The following is a 20,345-nucleotide window of genomic DNA, read 5'->3' on the forward strand; positions in this document are numbered from 1 at the left end:
TCTCTCCCACTTTTATTTTCACTCCTTCATTCCACCATTCACTACCCTTCCTCGTGCTGCCTCCAACAATCCTCTTGCCACACACATTACTTACAGTCCCAACCAAATTTTTGTTTACTACCACTCTTCTAAATTGCCAGTTTCTCTCACTTTCACTCTCTCATAAGCCATTTCCAACTTTTCTTGATATTCTTTATTTTTACTTCTGGTTTTATTATCTCTTCAACCTTACAAATATTCTTCTAGTTATCGACACATAATCCATTAATGCCCTTTCTACCACTCTTCCATTTTCCACTCTTACCCATGTATACTACTCTTTCTTTTTGAAAAAACTGCAACTTATTACCAGCTCTTGCTCAACACACATATCTACCAGTCTCTCACCACTCTGCTTTTCACCTGGTACGCTATACTTCGCTATGATACCTTCTATCTCTCCGGTACCCACTCTAGCATTTAAGTCACCCATGCCAACTACAAAATTCCTTCTAACCAGTCCTTCTACACACCTAGTTAATTCATTCCAGAATTCATTCTGCTCTTTCACTTTCCTCGTAACCTGGCCTATACGCACTAACAAAAGCCCAACAAAAATACAATTCACTTTCAATATTTGTGATATTTATCAGAAAATTGTGAAAACAGTAGCTATGATCCTTTCTGTCAGGAATTATTCTCTGGTTGTATTGTGTATAAATGTTAATTTCACAGATGATGTGCTAATTTTTAGTATGGTTTCAATATCAGAATTGACAGGTCAGATTTTGGAAACTTTTCCCTGTGATAGGAGATGTAAGATAAGAGGGAATGTCTAGTTTTTTTTGTTTTTTTGTTTTTTCCAAAAACCCTGAAGCTGAAAACTTCTCTTAATTCTCAGTTGTTCCTATGCGGAAACAAACCCTCATCATTTACAAGGGCTTAATCCTAAATCGTTTTGCTCTGACCAGAAAGAAAGAATTCTTGGAATGCTGGTAACATTGTGGCTACTGACCCGAAAGGGACATATGCTATGACCGCTCTCCAAGCTTTCTTTTGCCTTTCCTTATCCTTGTGCACTTGTGATTATGGTAGTATGCATACTTTTGTACTTGCCCCAGCCTTGAAGGGGGCCCTTGTGGTATACCTCCAAGAGCCAAATCCTTCTTAATCAGAGTTTTCGAGCTCTGATAACCAAGGACGGCAGTTGTGTTGAACATATTGATTTTGATATTATCTCCTATGGTGCATAGTGAGCCTGACTTGACCCATGATAATACAGACCATTTGTCCTCGGCACTGGCATTCCCATCACATGATACGTTGGAAATATTCATAGTACCTACCTGACTATGTGAGTGGGAACAGGTCTCCCTTTCCCCCCAACAAGTGTGCTGAGCAAAGATCAACACTTATCTATTTCAGAGGTAGAGCAACAAGATTTCTCTAATTTACAGCTTTCTGCCATCATAGTTTTAAAGGTGTCTCTTTGCATCCCACCGAAGACTCCTAGATACATGGCAGAGGACAATGGTGTAACACCTCAAATAGAGGCACCCCTCTTGGGGGGGGGGGTCATATCATTCCCCTGTTTGGTTGCAAAGCGAATCTGGCCTTCCTCTTACTCTTGCACCAAGGGACCACAGAAAGACTCTCTCTACAGAAGCGATCTGTAGATTCACCCAAAAAGCCATTTGTTCCAACACGGGGTACTTACCTCGAACTTCTTTCTTAGGAGTATCTGGGATCTCCTCCCTATCCGACCAAGAATTTTGCGCAGTCCCCCCTATCTCCGTTTTCCCTTGTTGGGTCCCTCCGTGGCGGAGGGATAGTGCCCTGAGGCGACCCGGGGTCAGCGCGTAGGTGCGCTACTGGGTCGTTGTCGTCAGTAAGCATCTGGTCGCGGCGTAGATCACATCTCGCCGCTCTCTTTCACATCCCGTCCGACCCACCATTGTGTTCCACGTGTTCCCTTTGTGTTTTCTCATTCCTATCCCTTACTTGTGTTGCTTGTGGTTACCCTCATGGAATCCCAACGCCGCTGTCCCGGTGCCAAGGCTGGTAAGTCATGCGGGGCATAGCTCTCCAAGGTTAACATCGATCCGCACACGTTGTGCACCACGTGTCGAGGCAGAGTGTGTTCTCCTGCTTCCATGTGTCCGGAGTGTGAGTCCTGGCCGGAACTTCAATGGACGTTGCACGGCACCAAAAAGAAGGCATCGAAGCGGTCACCTTAGAAGCCTGGTATCGGTTCTCCGATAACGTCTCCTTCAGCTCCTTCTGAGAGCGGTTCCCCTTCCCCTACCCAGAGTAGGGGACGAGGTAAGTCCGTTGCGGGGAAACAGCCCATTGCTGTTCCCCATGAGTCTGTTATTAATAAACCCAATTGCATTGTGTCTACGCAGACGAGTGAGGAGTCTGCTATTGTTACGGGAGTGCTTTCAGTAGACGAGGTTCTGGTGCCCGCAGGACCCGTCTCGAGTGAGGATCCGGTGTGGGCTAGATCAGGGACACCAGCCCCTTCCCCACCACCTTGACATTGTTTTTCAGGTGCAGTGACTTCAGGGGGTGACAAGACAGGAAAAGACGGGCCACGTGCTCTTCTGACCCGGATTCCATTGTGTGGATGGCGCCAAGGACGCCCTTCAGGTCACCCATGCGGCAAGACGAGGAGTTTTCTGGCTGGTTTGGGTCACTGCTCACGCCTCCGGCGCCTTCTGTTTCGCTACCTCCTGATATTATGCAACCCGTCAACCCGGTAGCACAATTGCAAGCCCCCGTGTTGGTGGCAGAGGATTCAGGGTCCTCGGTTAGCTCCTCTTCTTCTTCGTCTTCCTCGGACGATACCTCGTCCTACAGCTCTTCGTTGTCGGAAGACTCCAGCAACCGGGAGATGAAGAAAAAGAAAAAGAAATCGAAGAGGAAGAAGTCGGGGTCGAACTCAGGCCCGTCTAGGAAGAAGGCCAAAGTTGCTAAGAAAAAAAACAAGAAGAGTTCCAAAAAGAAGAGGGCAAAATTGGGTAGGTTAGTTTTTCCCCCTTGTGGGTCAAACATGGCTCTTGCCGTTCCAGTGCCTGACTCGGCAGCTGCTGGAGCCACTAACGTGCCTTTGCCCAATGTCTCTTCGGCTCCGTCCACGCTTCGGATGCAGCCGTTGGCAAACACTAGCTTGTCTTTGCCCTTGCCCGGCAAGCCACCGGTTCCATCCGTTCAGCGGAGGCATCCGATGGCTCAGCCCAGCAGCATTGTTCCCATGCCCAACGTCTCAGCGGCTCCATCCAGGCATCGGATGCAGCTGCTGGCAAAGCATGGCAGTCACTCGCCACGGATTCCCCCGGGAGGGGGTAGACCCATGACGGCTACCTCCTCCTCGAGGGCTCCATCCATGATGGAGATAGCCGCTCCGTCGAGTCGGCCGGATGCCAGGGATACGACCGCCCCCACGGATCCAGCCGTGATCAAAGAATCAGCCGACACGGCGGATCAAGTAGTAGTGGGCTTAGTGGATGCTGGAGATTGTTCACCTGATGAAGCATCCTTATACAGGAAAGTTTTAGCCCTTTTACGGCATCACCCATAGACTGAATGAGCCCAAACCATTCTCGGAGGAGGCCTAGCTTTCGGGTTTGGGTAGGATGGTGGACAACCCTATTCAGCCGAAACCATCCTTGACCCTACCAGTGGCTCCAGACGTGTCCCTGGGCATGGACCACGTCAACCGTTTTGTCTTGGGACACAAGAACTCCCTCAGGGCCTAAGGGTCCTTCAAGCTCCTGCCCGGGCTGAGGACCCAGAAGAAATTCTATGTGCCAGACGGGCTGCCTGCAGGGCCTCGAACAATGGCAGAAGCCGTTGCGGCTCTGAGCCAGGGCAGCACGGATGACAGGATCCTTTCTGCCCTCGTGGTCTTCTCACAGGCGGAGGCCACTATGATGGAAGACACGTCTCAGGACATCATCAATGTGGCCTCCTGGTTGAACCTATGGGCATGCACTTTAGCAGGCTTTCACCTCTCCCACGATCTCTCGGTGCCTGAGAATCAAGCCCTATTGTATGAGCTCATACGCTCTGGGGCAAGGCAATGAAATTCTTAACATTCCAGTCCTTGACGCAAACAGCAAACTGGATCTTGAGAAGGAGAGACACAGTGCTAAACAGGCTCCCTCCTAGACTTCCTGAACGAGAGGCCAAGTTCCTTTGGAATGTTCCGGTGAGACCCTGTTCCCCCTACAGACGGTAGCAGAGACCATGGAGAGAGTGGGGAAACTGAAGGACTTGGCTGAGCCTAAGCAGCCAGCAACGAGACGCCCTCCACATAGGAGACAGTCTGTGGACGAGGCCTACCCGTCTACTCCACCAGCTAGACAGGATGCCTTCTCCCCTTCTTGGCATCAGTCCTCGTGGCCCCCCAAAGAGGTGGTGCCCCAGCCCAGGCCTCCTTTAGGCAAAAGTACTCGGGCTCGAGACAAGGCCGCTCAAACCGTCTTCCCAGAAGTAGATAGGAAGCGAGGCCCCCTACACCTTCCCACGCTACAGGTGGGGGTATGTCTCAAATACCATTGGCAAGCATGGCGGGACAACGGTGCGGACCCATGGTCCGTATCAGTCCTCAGGGAGGGATACAGGATTCCCTTCCTGATGGAACCTCTTCTGATTCCCGAGCATCGGGCGGAGTGGCTGGCCCCCAAGGATCACATGAAGAGAGCAGCCTTGCAGGAGGAGGTGTCGGCCATGTTGAACAAAGGAGCACTGCAACCCATCCGGGAATCGTCCCCAGGGTTTTACAGCAGGCTCTTCCTGGTGGAGAAAGCTACAGGCCTGAATAAGTTCATCAGAAAGACGTCCTTCAAGATGGACACGCCGAAGTCTGTACTGGTAGCCTTGAGGGATCCCTGGATCTCAAGGCCGCCTACTTTCAGATCCCTGTACACCCCTCCAGCAGGAAGTTCCTCAGGGTGAAGTGGGGAGCTCAGTCTCTGCAGTTCAGGACCTTCTGCTTCGGCCTGTCGACGGCACCTCAGGTCTTCACGAGGGTTTTCACCGTAGTATCAGCCTGGGCACACAAGCAGAGCATCAGGCTGATCAGGTACCTCGACTAGTTGCTTCTTTCAGCCTCAGAGGCAGCCTTAAAGGAGCAGGGGGCAAAGCTGTTACAGTTCTGCAGGGAACTGGGGGTTACCATCAATCTGGAGAAGTCCCAGTTGATCCCCACCACCAGGATGACGTACCTGGGGATGGTCCTGGACTCCCAGGTAGCAAGGGCATTCCCCTCTCAAGAGAGACTGGACAATCTAGACTACATAATTCGACTATTCCTAGCAAATGCGCAAGTGAGGGCCAAGGATTGGCAGCGACTCGTGGGCCGCCTGGTCTCGTTGGAGAAGCTAGTTCCTTGGGAGGCTCAAGCCGAGGCCGGTCCAGTGGAACCTGAAGGACCTCTGGACACCCGCCTCAGTCCTTAGTTATGATGACCCCAGCCACCAGAAACATGCTCCTCTGGTGGTCCGACAGGGCAAACACCCTACGGGGTGTGCCGTTCGCGTCCACTCCTCCTGAGATGTTGCTCTTCACGGACGCATCAAAGGAGGGGTGGGGAGCCCATCTGCTCGAAGAGACAGCAGAGGGAAAGTGGTCCCCGGAGGAGAAGCTTCTCCACATAAACCTGCTCGAGCTGCTGGCGGTTCAAAAGGCCTTCGCAATATTTGCCCAGCTCAGGGAAACGCAATAGCCCTCATGTGCGACAACGCCACCGTGGTGGCTTACATAAAGAAGCAAGGAGGATTGAGATCAAGGGAGCTGTGAGATCTCACGGCTCGAGTCCTGGAATGGGCCGAGAGGAATCACTTCATTCTCACAGCCAGGTTCATTTCGGGGAAGAGAAACGTTCTAGCCGACGGCCTCAGCAGAGCAGGGCAAGTAGTGGGGTCGGAGTGGTCCCTACACCCACAGGTGGCCCAGAAGGTCCTACAGTTGTGGGGCTCACCGGTGATAGACCTGTTCACCACAAGGCTCAACACGAAGCTCCCCTTGTTCTGTTCTGTGCCAGACCCGACAAAACGCAATAGCCCTCATGTGCGACAACGCCACCGTGGTGGCTTACATAAAGAAGCAAGGAGGATTGAGATCAAGGGAACTGTGTGATCTCACGGCTCGAGACCTGGAATGGGCCGAGAGGAATTACCTCATTCTCACAGCCAGGTTCATTTTGGGGAAGAGAAACGTTCTAGCAGACGGCCTCACCAGAGCAGGGCAAGTAGTGGGGTCGGAGTGGTCCCTACACCCACAGGTGGCCCAGAAGGTCCTACAGTTATGGGGCTCACCAGTGATAGACCTGTTCACCACAAGGCTCAACACGAAACTCCTGTGCCAGACCGGCAGCGGCATTCGAGGACGCCTTCCAGCACTCATGGGACGGACTCGACGTGTATGCCTTTCCCCCTTCGGGATTCTCAGGCAGGTGCTCAACAGGCTCAGGCAATCAAGGGCAACAGTGATGACTTTGGAAGCGCCCTGGTGGCCGGAGAGGGAGTGGTTCGCGGATCTACAGGACCTGGCCACCCTTCCTCCGTGGCCCCTACCAGTAAGGTAAGACCTTCTGCACCAGCCTCACTTTCGAAGGTTTCACAAAAACCTTCAGTGCCTCCAGCTACACGCGTGGAGGTTATCAAGCGTCTATTTAGAAAAGAACGATACTTGGGGAAGACGGCTTCGAGGATGTCAGGGTATCTGCGGAAGTCCTTGATCGTGGTGTATCAGGCCAAGTGGACCACGTTTGTGAAGTGGTGTGCCACGCAGAATCTGAGGCCTCTGTATGCATCAGTCCACAAGATTGCAGACTTCCTGGTCCACCTGAGGGATGACCTGGGGGTCTCCATTCCAGCAATCAAGGGGGTCCAAGCAGCCCTGGGGCAGGTCTTTCACCTCAGAGGCATTGACCTGGGGCCTCTCGCCAGATTTCCATGCTCATCAGAAGTTTCGAGCAGTCTTGTTCCCCCCGCGCCGCTCGGGTCCCGCAGTGGGACGTGACCAAGGTTCTCAAAGTTTTGACAAGGCCTCCCTTCGAGCCCCTCAAGGATATTCTAGATAAAGACCTCACCATCAAGACGGTGTTCTTGCTGGCTCTGGCCTCAGCCAAGTGCGTGAGTGAGCTCCACGGCTTGTCATCCGAGGTCTCGGCACTTCATTGGCCTTTGACAGCAACATGGCAGTGGGCCAAATCATGCGAGCAGGCACATGGTTCAGGCAGTCCACCTTTACGGCCCACTACCTGAAAGACTGCATGAGGAAGTCCCTGGACTCCTCCTCCATTGGACCAGTGATTTCCGCCCTTCAACAAGTTTAGAACTACGGCCCCGGGTAGCCAGAGAGAAGTAATTGCGAGCGACTCTGGTTCCCCTCTTACTCACCTTTCCTTGCTACCCTTTCCCTTCTCTTCCCTCCTCTCATGTGAGAGATGGAGATTTGGAAGCCCATGTCCGGATTATTTATATAGGCGAGTTTATACAAACAGGTAGACTTTTGCGTGCTTCCCCCGACTCTCCTACCTTGTTCTTTATGTCGTCTTGACCTAGCTGCCTATCTAGGTCCCGTGCCCTTGGATGGTAGTGGTGGGTCTTCCGGCCTGTAAGTCCACCCCCGCCTCCTAAAGTGTAAGTCTACTAAGAAAGTAGTTCGAGGTAAGTACTCCGTGTTGGAACAAATCACAAATTTTAAGTAATTTGTATTTTTCCTAATAGTACTTACGTCGAACTACTTTTGGGTTATTGCCCACCCATCCTGCCCCGGCCTTACAGGTGTTCGAGGTAGAGACTCATATGCTTACTGACGACAACGACCCAGTAGCGCACCCATGCACTGACCCCGGGTCGCCTCAGGTCACAGATCCCTCCACCACGGAGAGACCCAACAAGGGAAAACGGAGATAGGGGGAACTGCGCAAAATTCTTGGTCGGATAGGGAGGAGATCCCAGATACTCCTGAGAAACTAGTTCGAGGTAAGTACTGTTAGGAAAAATACAAATTACTTAAAATTTGTAATTTCTTTCCTTTTCAGGTAGCATCAGGAAATCCTCTGAAATCTGAATTATAGGCTTAGCTGTGCAAACAATAATGTTTTGAAACAGGTCCAGAAACCTTTAGTGATTAAAGTTTACACACATAGGGTCCAACGGAACTCACTGCCATGTCCGTGCGCATTCACTCATCCACACCTTTTTAGTGCGCCGTTAGTTCCTCACTCGTGGCGGGCGGACAAGTAGCTATTTTACAGTGTTCGGCTCATACAGAACTGAATCACAATGATGGATCTTCCTCTTAAAGAAATTGACTGTCTTCAATGACTAAGCTTATTCTTAGGTCTGTGAAAACAGCCTAAAAACCAGAAATTTCTAATTTTGAGAGTTTTGATAGATAAATCGTTGCAGAACTTTAGCCCTTTTTTTTTTTTTTTTTTCCTAGTGGCCATGCCCTCAACCTCAAAGGCTCAACGTAAACATAAAGAAGCAGAGCTCTGACTCTTCATATTATTCTGCCCTTAAGGGTAAGTTCACACACTGAGACACTTTCTACAGATCCCTTTCTTCACAGGAATCCAGTTCTGATAAAGAAACTAAACTATCTGGTCCTCAGATGCATTTTAAGAGGGATTCCGTAACTAGTAGAGATCACGGCTCTCCATGTTCTATTCTAGATTTTTCAGCACATTACTCACTCTTGGGAATGAAGAGCAGAGTTCTGAGGCAAAGAATTTCTGGCCTATTTTCAAATAGGAGCCTAGCCCTGTAGTTCCTCAACTGGAACCTAGCCATGTACTTTGATACCAATTGTTGGTCTCGGAAGTTATCACGGATAACACGGGTTTATTCTACATTGCAGGTTCCAGCTTCCAGTACAGAAGCCTTTCATTTCATTTAGATAATAAACGTGATAAAGCACCTGAATGGTTTTGGTGACCCTCCTCTTTTTCAGGATAAATTGACCTGGCGTCACAAAACCAAAGGTCAGAGGCAAAAATCCTATGCAGTTTGGAGATGTTCAAAGTCATCTTATCAAGTCATATGAATGTCAAAGTACAGTAGTCCTTAAAAATCAAAAATTTTAGGTAATTTGGATTTTTCCTAACAGTACTTACCTCGAACTACTTTCTTAGGAGTACCTGGTATCTCCTCCCATCCGACCAGAGTTTTGTGTAGTTTACCCTAAACCCATTTTCTATGAGGGGTAACCTCAGGCGGAGTGATACACACCCTGAGACTAACCCCGGGTCAGAGAGTATGCCTGCTCAGGTCTCGACCTCCAGTAAGTTCTTGATAGCTAAGGTGTCTAAGGATACCAGGGGACACTCGGGGAAGGTAGGGTGGGCCATTACCCGAAAGTAGTTCGAGGTAAGTACTGTTAGGAAAAATACAAATTACCTAAAATTTGTGATTTGTTCCAACACGAAGTACTTACCTCGAACTACTTTCTTAGGAGACTTATACTTTAGGAGGTGGGCGTGGCCCCCCAAAGTTCTTGAGACCGTGCTTTTGGAAAATCCAGAGACCTAGAAAAGAGGCTAGGTCGTGTTGACCCCATAGAAAATCGATCGAGAGGAAACTACACAAAAACCCATCTTAGTGTCTAAGAAACTCACCTGTGCAAGAAATCCTAGGGAACATGTCTTCCCCTTGTTGAGGTACTCGTCTCAGGCTCAGGGCCCTCTCAGAGCCCACTTGAAGCAGAAAAGGGGAAAGAAGGTACAGAGGGGTTTAAAATTAAGGAACGAACCTGTGTCTCTTGTGCTTGTTACCCGCGGTTATCACTGAGGCTATGCCTTTAAACCATTTGGAGCGCTGAAATGACGGTACCTATCGAGAACCCGTCCAGGGATCTTCTTGAATAGTCCTTCAAATAGTGAGCCGTGAAGGTAGACTGGTTGGCCCAGGTGCCTGTCCTTAGGATCTGGCCCACTGCCATATTCTTCACGAAAGCCAATGTAGCACTCAGGCCCCTATTGTCATGGGGCCTGGCCTTCCCCGGCAGGGGGACTCCTACCTTACTGTAGGCCCTGATGATGACCTGCCGCAACCAGAAGGAGATGGTATTCTTCGAGACTGGCTTCTTCACGAGGCCTGTGGTAACAAAGACTTTTGATCCCGGGCCAGAGTGTTGCTGTCCTTTCCAAGTATTTCCTCACTGCCCTGACGGGGCACAGGCGCAAATCCTTCACGTCGTCCGACCGGGGGATTGCCGGAATTCAGAAACCTTCAAATCTGGGGTCCCACACAGCAGGGTTCTGGGTCTTAGCTACGAAGGAAGGGACGAACTTGAACGTGACTTCTCGCCAACCTTTAGAGTGAGCCACTTCATAGGACAGACCATGAATCTCGCCTACCCGTTTAGCTGACGCTAACGCTAGCAAGAAACCGTCTTGAGAGCGAGATCCTTGTCCACGATGTCTTTCAGGGGTTCGAACGGAGGTTCGGATAACATTTTCAGGACCCTAGCCACATCCCATTGTTGCACCTTCACAGCTTGCAGGGGCATGATTGCTCAAAACTCTTAATGAGCATTGAGATATGTCTGGAGTTACCCAGGTCTATGCCTTTCAGGAGAAAAACTTGGCCCAGAGCAGCGCGGACTCCCTTGATGGCTGGGATGGACATGTTGACCACGTCCCTGAGGTAAACTAGGAAGTCCGCTACTTGCGGGATGGAGGCCTTCAGGGGCCTGATGTCCCTAGCGGTGCACCATTTGGTAAAGGTGGCCCACTTAGCCTGGTAGACAGCTGTCGATGACCGTCTCAAGTAGCCCGACATCCTCGTTGCTGTACTCGACGAATAGCCTTCCCTCCTCAGGAAACGCTCGATAACCTCCACTCGTGAAGGCGAAGAGGCCGAGGATTCTCGTGGAATCTTTGGAAGTGTGGTTGCCGGAGAAGGTCTGGCCTGTCCGGAAGGGGCCAGGGCGGCTGTTGTGCTAACTCGCTTAGGTCCACGAACCATTCTCTCTCCGGCCACCAGGGCACTACCAAAGACATCCATAGGTTGTCCGTCCTTCTTACTCTGTTGAAGACCTGCCTGAGCATCCCGAAGGGGGGAAAAGCGTACACGTCGAGATTGTCCCAAGGATGTTGGAAGGCGTCCTCGAACGCCGCTTTTGGGTCTTGTACAGGAGAACAGAACACGGGGAGCTGCATGTTCAGACTTGTTGCGAAGAGGTCCATCACCGGAGAACCCCATTTCTGAATGACGGTCCTGGCTACTTCCGGGTGCAGAGACCATTCGGAACCTACCACTTGCCCCATCCTGCCGAGGCCGTCGGCGAGGATGTTCCTTTTCCCTGGAATGAACCTCGCTGAGATTCTGATCTGGTCCACTTCGGCCCATTCCAGAAGTTGTAACATGAGGACGCACAGCTCCTTCGACCTTAGGCCTCCCTGTTTCTTTATGTAAGCTACCACCGTGGCGTTGTCGCACAACAACGCCACGGTGTTTCCCCGGAGTAGGTGTACGAATTCCTGGCACGCTCTTTGTACTGCCCTCATTTTAGGTACGTTTATGTGCTGGATCTTCTCTAGGGCTGTCCAGTTCCCTCTTGCTGATTTCCCTATGAGAAGGGCACCTCACTCCTCCTTAGATGCGTCCGTGAACAGAAGCATCTCCGGAGGGTCGGCTGCAAAGGGCATCCCTTTGAGGGTGTTTGTCCTGCAGCTCCACCATTCTAGGACCCGTTTCGTCTTCGGGAACACCAGGACCACTCTGTGGGGGGAATCCGTTTGGTTCCAGCTTTCCTTTAGGTTCCATTGGACCTCCCTGAGCTTTAGCCTGCCCTGGGGGACCGGTTTCTCCAACGACACAAGGTGACCTATCAGTCTCTGGCAGTCCTTTGCTCTCCTCGGTTGGTCCGTCAGGAAGGGGCGGAGGACCTGGTTTAAGTTGTCCAGCCTGTCCGCGGAGGGGAAGGCTTTCACTAACCGGGAATCCAGAACCATTCCGAGGTAGGTCGTCCTGGTGGAGGGTATCAGTTAGGACTTCTTTAGGTTGATGGTGATCCCCAGAACGTTGCAGAACCGCAGCAACGTCGCGCCTTGCTCCTTCAGTACTTCCTCTGAGGCTGAAAGTAACAACCAGTCGTCTAGGTAACGAATCAGGCGAATGCCCTGTTCGTGTGCCCAGACTGAGACCATTGTGAAGACCCTTGTGAAGACTTGGGGGCCAGTGGACAGCCCGAAGCAGAGGGTCTTGAACTGCAACGTATGGTTCTCCCATTTTACCCGTAGGTACTTCCTGCTGGAGGGATGAACCGGGATTTGGAAGCATCCTTGAGATCTACTGACATCGTGAAGTCCCCTTCTCTCAAGGACGCCAAGACTGATTTCGGAGTGTCCATTTTGAAGTCGGTCTTGCAGACGAACTTGTCGAGGGCTGAGAGGTCTATGACCGGTCTCCATCCTCCTGTCGCTTTCTCCACCAGGAACAGCCTGCTTTAGAACCCCGGACCTGGGTCCTGGACAGGTTCCATTGCCCCTTTTGCCAACATCGCTGAGACCTCTCCCTGCAGAGCATCGCTGAGACCTCTCCCTGCAGAGCTGCTGTTTCAAGGGATCCTTGGTGGCTAGCCACTCCGCCTGCTGGTCTGACATCAGAGGTGGTGGGTCCACTAAGAAGGGCAACCTGTACCCTTCCTTCAGTACTGTCACGGTCCACGGGTCTGCTCCTTGTTCTTCCCATTCTTGCCTAGAATGTTTGAGGCTTCGGCAGGAGTAGGGGGCCTCCCTCCCTATCTTCTCCTTGAGTAGCGGGCTGAACGCCCTCTTCTGGACGCCGCGAATGACGGCCTATAGGCGGCTTGGGTCGAGGCTGATCCCCTACGGGAGGGCTGAGACGACTGGAACCAGGTTGTAGCCGAGTTGTCTCTCCTAGGATGGCTAGGAGCGGGCCGAGGAGGGCGAGGCGCGTCGACGGAGGACCTTCTGACCGGGTGGGGCCTGGTCTCGTACGGTTCCTTCAGCCTTCGAACTCTCTGCATTGATTCCTCCGCTGCCTTCGGATGAAAGATCACGTCGTCCCACAGGGTCAGGTTCCTCAGAGACCTGGCCTCTCTGTCCGGAAGCCTCCTAGTCAGCTTGCTTAAGATGGTGTCCCTCCTCCGTAGGACCCAGTTGGCAGACAGGGCTAGCGACTAGTTGGATAGGAATTTCAGGGCCTTACCTCCCGAACTGATAAGTTCCTTGAGTAAGGCCTGGGTTTCCGGTACGGTCAGGTCGTAGAATGACTGTACGCCCACCAGGCTGGAGGCCCACCAGTCCAGCCAGGAGGAGACGTTTACTAGGTCCTTCGAGATCTCCTCCATCATCGCCTCCGAAGGAGAGAAGCAGATCGGAGCCGTGGGCGCCCTTTCTTCTGAGGCTCCCTGCCCCGACACGGTGAGTGCTGGCTCCGGTGCACAAGCGCCCGCTCGCTGTCCCTCTGGGAGGTAAAACTTGCTCTGTGACTTCAGGCTCTGGAGCAACTTGGAAGCGCTCTGGGTCTTGGGCGCCTCGGCGTGGTTGCCCACGATCCTATCCACGTGGGCTCTTCCCAACTTAACGTCCCTCGCTAAAGGAAGAGCCAAGGAGGGTCGCTGCTGGACCGGGACATCCACTATCCTTTTGAGGCTGGAACGCCATGCATCTTCGGAGGAGGGTTCCGGCTCGTCCAATTGTGGTGGCTTCTGATGAGGCTTATCCCCCTCCAATAGGCCGGTACCTCCGCTGCCGACCCCTCTCCATGGTCGTCGAGATCCTCCGACGGGCGCGCTGATACATGTGACGGGGGTACTCCAACGGAGGACCTCGCACGTGGGGGAGTCCTGGACCGACACTCTCGTGGGGGTTCACGTCAAAGGACGGGCATCGCCGTTGGGACGGGGGCCGCCCCACTGGGTCCATCATCTCTTCCGGAGGTTCTCGTATCTGCGGGCCTGCCCGTCGAGGAAAGCCGAGGGCTGCGCTCGTGACGAGCTAGGTGGCCTTCGGAGGTCAGGACTCGGCTGCCAGACCGAAAGGGCGACTCTCTCCGCTGGGCGGATGGAGCCGGAACCTTCGCGGTCGTACGCCTGTCGACTAGAACCTGCCATGATGAGTCCCTCCATCGGGTGCCACTGCTGCCGGAGGAGTATCTATCCGGGGAGCTCGTCCTCGGACGCCAACTTGAAGGGCCCGGCGCCGCAGCTAGCTCCAGCAGCCTGTCGCAGTGAACCATCACCCACTCACCATCCGGGGAGGTCCTTTCCTTCCACTTCCTCTTGGGGGATCCTGGGCGCCGACTCTCGTGGCGCGACCTCAAGCGGGAGCGAGAGCGCGACAACTTCTTGCGGGACTTCTCCCTTCGTCTTCTGAGCTTCCTCGGCGCCTCATCCTCCGAAGAGCAGGAAAGCTCCTCCACTGAGGAGACCGACGACTTATATGTCTTCTTCGAAGACCTCGCCTCCCTTGCTGGTGTAGGAGGATTCCTGCGACGCTCCGTGGAAGACGACGCCTGCAAAAACACCTCTGGGAAAACGGCCGACGGCGCTGGGGAGGAGCGAGGAGGCTCTCCCGTGGGAGACCAGGTCCCGAAGTCTTCCTCCATCCTCATCGGAGACCTGAAGGGCGTCTTAGGGGGAACCCAAGCAGTGGGGTCTGACGGCGGGGAAAGCTTCTTCTCGACGTCGCCCTCGGTTGCTGAACCGCCTGAAAAACACGCCCAAGAGGCTGGAGAAGAATTAGTAACATTTTTCCCCCACATGGGGTCATCTGAGGAGACATGAGCTGCTGGCACCAGGCCACCGTCTCCCGAAAACACTCCCGCCCCTCTTCTTGAAGGTCAGACTCTTGGGGAAGGGCCGCGGGCCTCTTCCCCGCAACGGACTTACCTCGTCCCCTACTCTGGGTAGGGGAGGTTGGAAGAGAAGCTCGGACCGACGAGGCGCCCGGCGAAGCAAGGGAGGAAGGGACGCTGGGCTTCTTAGGAGACGACTTCTTCATCGTCGTCGTCTTTTTGGTGCTATACCGCACCCACTGCACCTCATTCCATGACTCGCACTCCGGACACGTGGCGGAAGGGGAACACACGCTGGCCCTGCACGAGGAACACAAAGAGTGCGGGTCAACTTTGGGTTTCGAGAGGAACGCTCCACACGATTTGCCGGCCATAGGCCCAGGACAACGGCGAAGATGCGCCATGTTGTAGGAGAAGCTTTACGAGACAAAAGCACGCACAGGGAAAGCACAATGGGACCACGTGGTTACCGCGTGGGGCACAAAGGGTCGGGGACACACAAAGTCATACTGGGATTAGGAGAGCGGCGAGATATCGCGACGCGACCAGAGAACTTACTGGAGGTCGAGACCTGAGCAGGCATGCTCTCTGACCCGGGGTTAGCCTCAGGGCGCGTATCACTCCGCCTGAGGTTACCCCTCATAGAATATGGGTTTAGGGTCAACTACACAAAACTCTGGTCGGATGGGAGGAGATCCCAGATGCTCCTAAGAAAGTAGTTTGAGGTAAGTACTTCGTGTTGGAACAAACCTGCATTAGCCGGCCAGCCCCCTCAAGATTGTCTCGTTACTATCCAGTAAAGTAAAATTTTTCTTAAGTTTGGGGGGGGTAAACATCAATAAAATGAGATTCTGGAAAAGCTCTATGAACATCAGGCGAGTATAGAAATATAAAATTTTATTAAAATAATTTTGGTTGCTTGCCTCATTGACTTCCTAGTATAATATAACAAGCATTATTTCACTCCAATTTCTAGTGGAAATTCTCACAGATTTAGTGTAAAGAATGGAGATTTTTTTAGCAAAGATTCATTCTATTAGTGAAAGTATTTTTAGATTTTATAGTTAGTATCAATATATTCCACTTATATATTTAAAACTACACCTCTTTCCAGCTTTCGGCCGATGGTCAAGTTCATCTACTTGAAACTGAATACTCTAGCACACTGGAGGAGTTAATGGACACATATCTTCAGAGAAAACATTCCTTTCCAGCTTTTTTATCACGTGTCACACTAGATTTGTTCCGAAAACATTCAAGAGAGTCTCCTTTAAGTGGAATTGAGGAGGAAATGGATGATGAAGATGAAGATGAAATGGAGGACATGCGTAGAGAGGCAGAACAGAGGCAACAACTACCCATGAGCCAAGGGGATGAGATGCCTGAAGATGAAGAAGAAATGGAGGAGGAGGAAGAGGAAGAACTGGAGGAAGAGGAGGAGGAGGAAGAAAATGAGGAAGGTGAAGAAGCCGAAGAGGATGATGGAGATGATTTGATATGTTTAGACTAACAATTACAGTAATTACAGATCATTTGGCCAAGAACAGCAAGAGCTAAAGACAAGCCATGTTGTCAAATGATCTGTTTTGCTTTTATTTGAAATAGTTATTAATACAAGTAATTTGAAACAATGAAACAAGAGTCTGTACAAGCATTGTGATGCTGGAGCGTGCAATTTAAGTATCCAGTAAAGATAGCTCATACATGGAGTGACCTCTCCTTCTTTTCTTTATTTTAAGATATTTTTGGGGGTAAGTAAATGTTTCAATTATTTGCTGCATTTATTTTCTATCTACAGTACTGTACGTTACTTCTAACACTGGCAGTTTATAAAACTAACATTTGTGGTAATAATTTTCACTATGTTTACTACATAAATGCTTTCTATTCATCTGTAAACAGACAAGGAAACTTCTTTTGCCACGCTGTTCAAGATCTGTAAAGTTATTTGATGAAAATTTGGAGTTATGCTTATTCAATCCAAACAAAGACAAGATGATGATGATATCAAGTTAATCAACAATGATTAAAATGTGCAAAATTGCTCTAAATAGTGAAGAGGTCATAGTTTGTTTAAGGCAATAGATATGGGATTATTTTTATTGGAATAAAAATGTTTATTTTAGAGAATATATAAATATCCAGTACTGTATAATACCTTGAAGCTTTACAGTGTTGAAGACTGAAAGAGAACATAAACTATAGTATATCATAAGAAGTACAACTATATGATATGGTTTAGGTGGTTAAACTGCATTTCAAGAATATGATACTGTACTTGTTCCAGAAACAAAGAAGTAACTACAGTTGATCAATGCCCAAATTTCAGTTTCATAGTATATGCAGTCACAAAGATTAAAACATGACACCTGTGTTTAAATTTTAACAAGTATAAATTTTTCTTATCCTATAATAATAAAATGTCATTAACTTTGATACCATGCAAATACTAAAATATAATACTGATGAATACATTATATACTTTGTATATACAATATATATTTATATTATGTGTGTAGAAACTAGGTAGATAATATCAACCTTCAAATGTTTAAATATACCTATTGTTACTGAATCGAATTTTGGAATAGCTTTCAACCAAAAGTATGCTCACTCCCTTAGTTAGGTTAAGTGAATTTATATAGTTATTCGTAGGGCATGGTGTTGTTAGTGATAATGAAGTACTGTATTGTAATTATATTTAAAAGTGCTAAAACTTAACTTGCAAAAATTACTCGAGGTGGCATAATATACTTGTAACCTCACAGATGTATCAATTATAAGATTTCTTTACAATAATTCAGTATCTATACGCTCTCCAAATGATCTTTATTATGTCAATGAGACATTTGTTTGCTATGAAAATCAACACTTTACTATTATTCATATAAAAAGTGACTACTTGGTGTGTAGAAGACTATGCAGGGTGTAGTTCAGTTTCAGTGAGAAATTTTAGATTCTACTATATAAGAGTACAAAAAATAAATATTTTTGTTTTAATATCCAATATTTAATCTTGAATTTGAGAATGTAATATACATCACCAGATTTAATTTTATGAACACATTTTTTCTTAAATAGGAAAATAAGGTTTTAGCCTTCTTTAAATATTAAGGTACCTATCTCCTTGTTTATGCCAAGCTCTGCATTCAGCTTTTCTAATTGAATTTTATTTTTTATACTATACTAAATACATTTATCCGAGATCTAATGAATTATCACTATACCAATTACTATGAGAAAATATTTTCAAAATACACTATTGTTAGTACAATATATGGAAAGGCCTTTGGCATGGACAATCCAAAGAATGAAGTAGTTTTACAATAAACATAACTGCTTACTAAGAATCCTAGGCTAAGAAATTTCAATTTTTTTATAAAATATTCATCAAAGTGCAAAGAGAATTTTCCCATCACATTTTTCCAAGTAAGAAAACCAACCACTTATACCACGCATTTTATGTATCACAAATTGTCAAAACTCTTAAGGCTACTCATTTAAAACCACTGGAGAGCTCTACAGCAAAAGGTAATATGATATGTGCATTAATAAGAGCCAAGTATAATAAAATAGCTAATATTCTAAACTTACAACTCATTTCCCAAAAATTTCCAGTTTATGTTGTCAATTTACACTACTATGATTTTATTTAATTATAATATACATTGCAATATTAGTCATTTTGGCATGTTAAGTGCATTTTTTCTAAGTTCTGTACTACATTAACATGAGGTGAAAGTTCTATCAACCTTAAAGCAACATTTTACTGTAGCTATAGAGGTGCAATCAATCTTCCTGTGATATTCACTATTTAAAATGATAAATTTAGAAGCCATTTGTATCTTGACTATACAATCCTGAAATACTCTACACAAAATAACTCAACTTAGCTGGGTAATAACAGACATAAAAAAACCTTATGCGAGGTACAGCCAATCCCCTGGATAGTGGGGGTAGCAGGGATGTTCCAGCTAAGCTCATTAATGTGCACTCAACCTCAATCACTTTTGACTGCTGTAGGACTTTACTGGGGGGGGGGAGGTGATGGCGAGACAAATATGTTTAAAAAACTTCAGGTTTGTATTCTTAGGATACAAAATACTTTCAAATTTGTCATTTGTTCCAACAAATACAAACCCTTTATTCTTTACAGGAGACTCGCCAAAGGTGGCTGGAAGTCCATTTAACTAGCTTGCCCATGATTGTCACATCCAAGTAGATAAGTGTTGGAAGAGTGTCCTGTCATTTTGTGAACCTCAGTTACGAGCACCCGAGAAGTCAACGGCCTGACTAGTAGTGGGGAAACCACTCTATGAGTAAGGTTTGAGAAATATAAGGTCTACTTATAGACACTGAAACCCTTGAACCCAAAGTCCCCTTTGCTGGGAGCATGGGGACACGTAGTTCAAATGCCTGTAGGAGCAAATTATATAAACAGGCAACTTAGCCAAGAAGGGGCTTTCCTGCGGTTGATGGAAGCCAGCTTGCAGGGTTCTTGGCTCCTGTGCCCCAAAAGAAAAGGGAAGGTGAAGATAGAAAAGGCCAGTCATTGTTTTACAATCGCCCCAGACTGAGACTAGAACCTCTGCCTGACTGCTAATTGTCCTGTGAGGAGCAAGCAAGCTATACCACTTGCTGAGTGGCAACCACAGGGCCTTTAGAAAATGTGTTAAGGGACCTGTGTCACATCTTGCAAGTAATAGGCAGTGAAGGTTGACAGTTGCTTCCACATGCCCGCTTGGAGTACCCGTGACAGAGAAGTTTCTTTTAAACGCTAGGGACGTGCTATTGCCCCTAACATCAAGTGCTCTGGGTCGTCTCCCTTGATGGTAAAGGGATGTAAAGGGTCAGAGAGACATTTAATTTGTCTGATCCAAGAGGAGATTGCATTCTTAGTTGGCCTCCTCTTGACCCTGCCTGTCTGACAAGTTGCCTGACGTGTGGGCAAGCACTGTTGATAAGTTAGAGGTAGCACCCCCTCAGGACAAAATAAGTTGATCTGTATCATCGGTTAAAGCCAGTAGACTCTCAATTCGAAAGAAACTAATTCTAGGTTATGCTACAGTCAGATTTTGATGAGTCTTTGCAATAAAATCAAGGATAAAACAGAGTAACCTTCCCCCATCCCTTTGAATGGACGATCTCGTAGGAGACCACGAAGCTCGCTCACCCTCTAAGCAGAGGTGAGAGCATGGAGGTAGCCTGTTTTGAGGGTACGGTCTCTGTCTGAAGTTCGACTCAATGGTTCGTAGGGAGCTTTCTTCAGAGAACAGAGACCCTTAACCACATTCCAGGAAGGAGGTCTCCCCTCCCGCTGAGGGTATGATAACTCAAAGTTCCATATCTGCATCAACAATTCTACCAAAGAGGAAATAAGAACCCCTTTTTGAGTCTGTAGATCTGGCTTAGGCTGACCGATAGCCCTTCACTCCTGAGACCGAGCAGAGTTTTTTCTCTCAGAGATAAAACAAAAGCTCGGCAATTGGGCAAATAATGGCTCAGAGAGGAGAAACCCATTCCATGACACTAACCACAGGAGATGACCCATTTTGCACAATAGTCTCCAATGGAGGACTTCCCAAG

The 20,345-nt window shown here is 48.8% G+C and overlaps 1 protein-coding gene across 1 annotated transcript in view; it reads left to right on the forward strand.

The window, feature by feature from the left end:
* The window catches only part of LOC137660295 (mitotic spindle assembly checkpoint protein MAD1-like), an 87,381-nt gene extending 70,894 nt beyond the window's left edge, over positions 1-16,487 (forward strand). Inside the window, exon 14 of the mRNA XM_068395083.1 lies at positions 15,874-16,487. Within this exon, the coding sequence (XP_068251184.1) occupies positions 15,874-16,269 (396 nt within the window). The 3' untranslated portion in view covers positions 16,270-16,487. The remainder of the gene's footprint in view (positions 1-15,873) is intronic.
* Positions 16,488-20,345: the final 3,858 nt, after the last annotated feature.

The sequence above is a fragment of the Palaemon carinicauda genome, chromosome 20 (genome assembly GCF_036898095.1).
Source record: "Palaemon carinicauda isolate YSFRI2023 chromosome 20, ASM3689809v2, whole genome shotgun sequence".
NCBI classification, from domain to species: domain Eukaryota; kingdom Metazoa; phylum Arthropoda; class Malacostraca; order Decapoda; family Palaemonidae; genus Palaemon; species Palaemon carinicauda.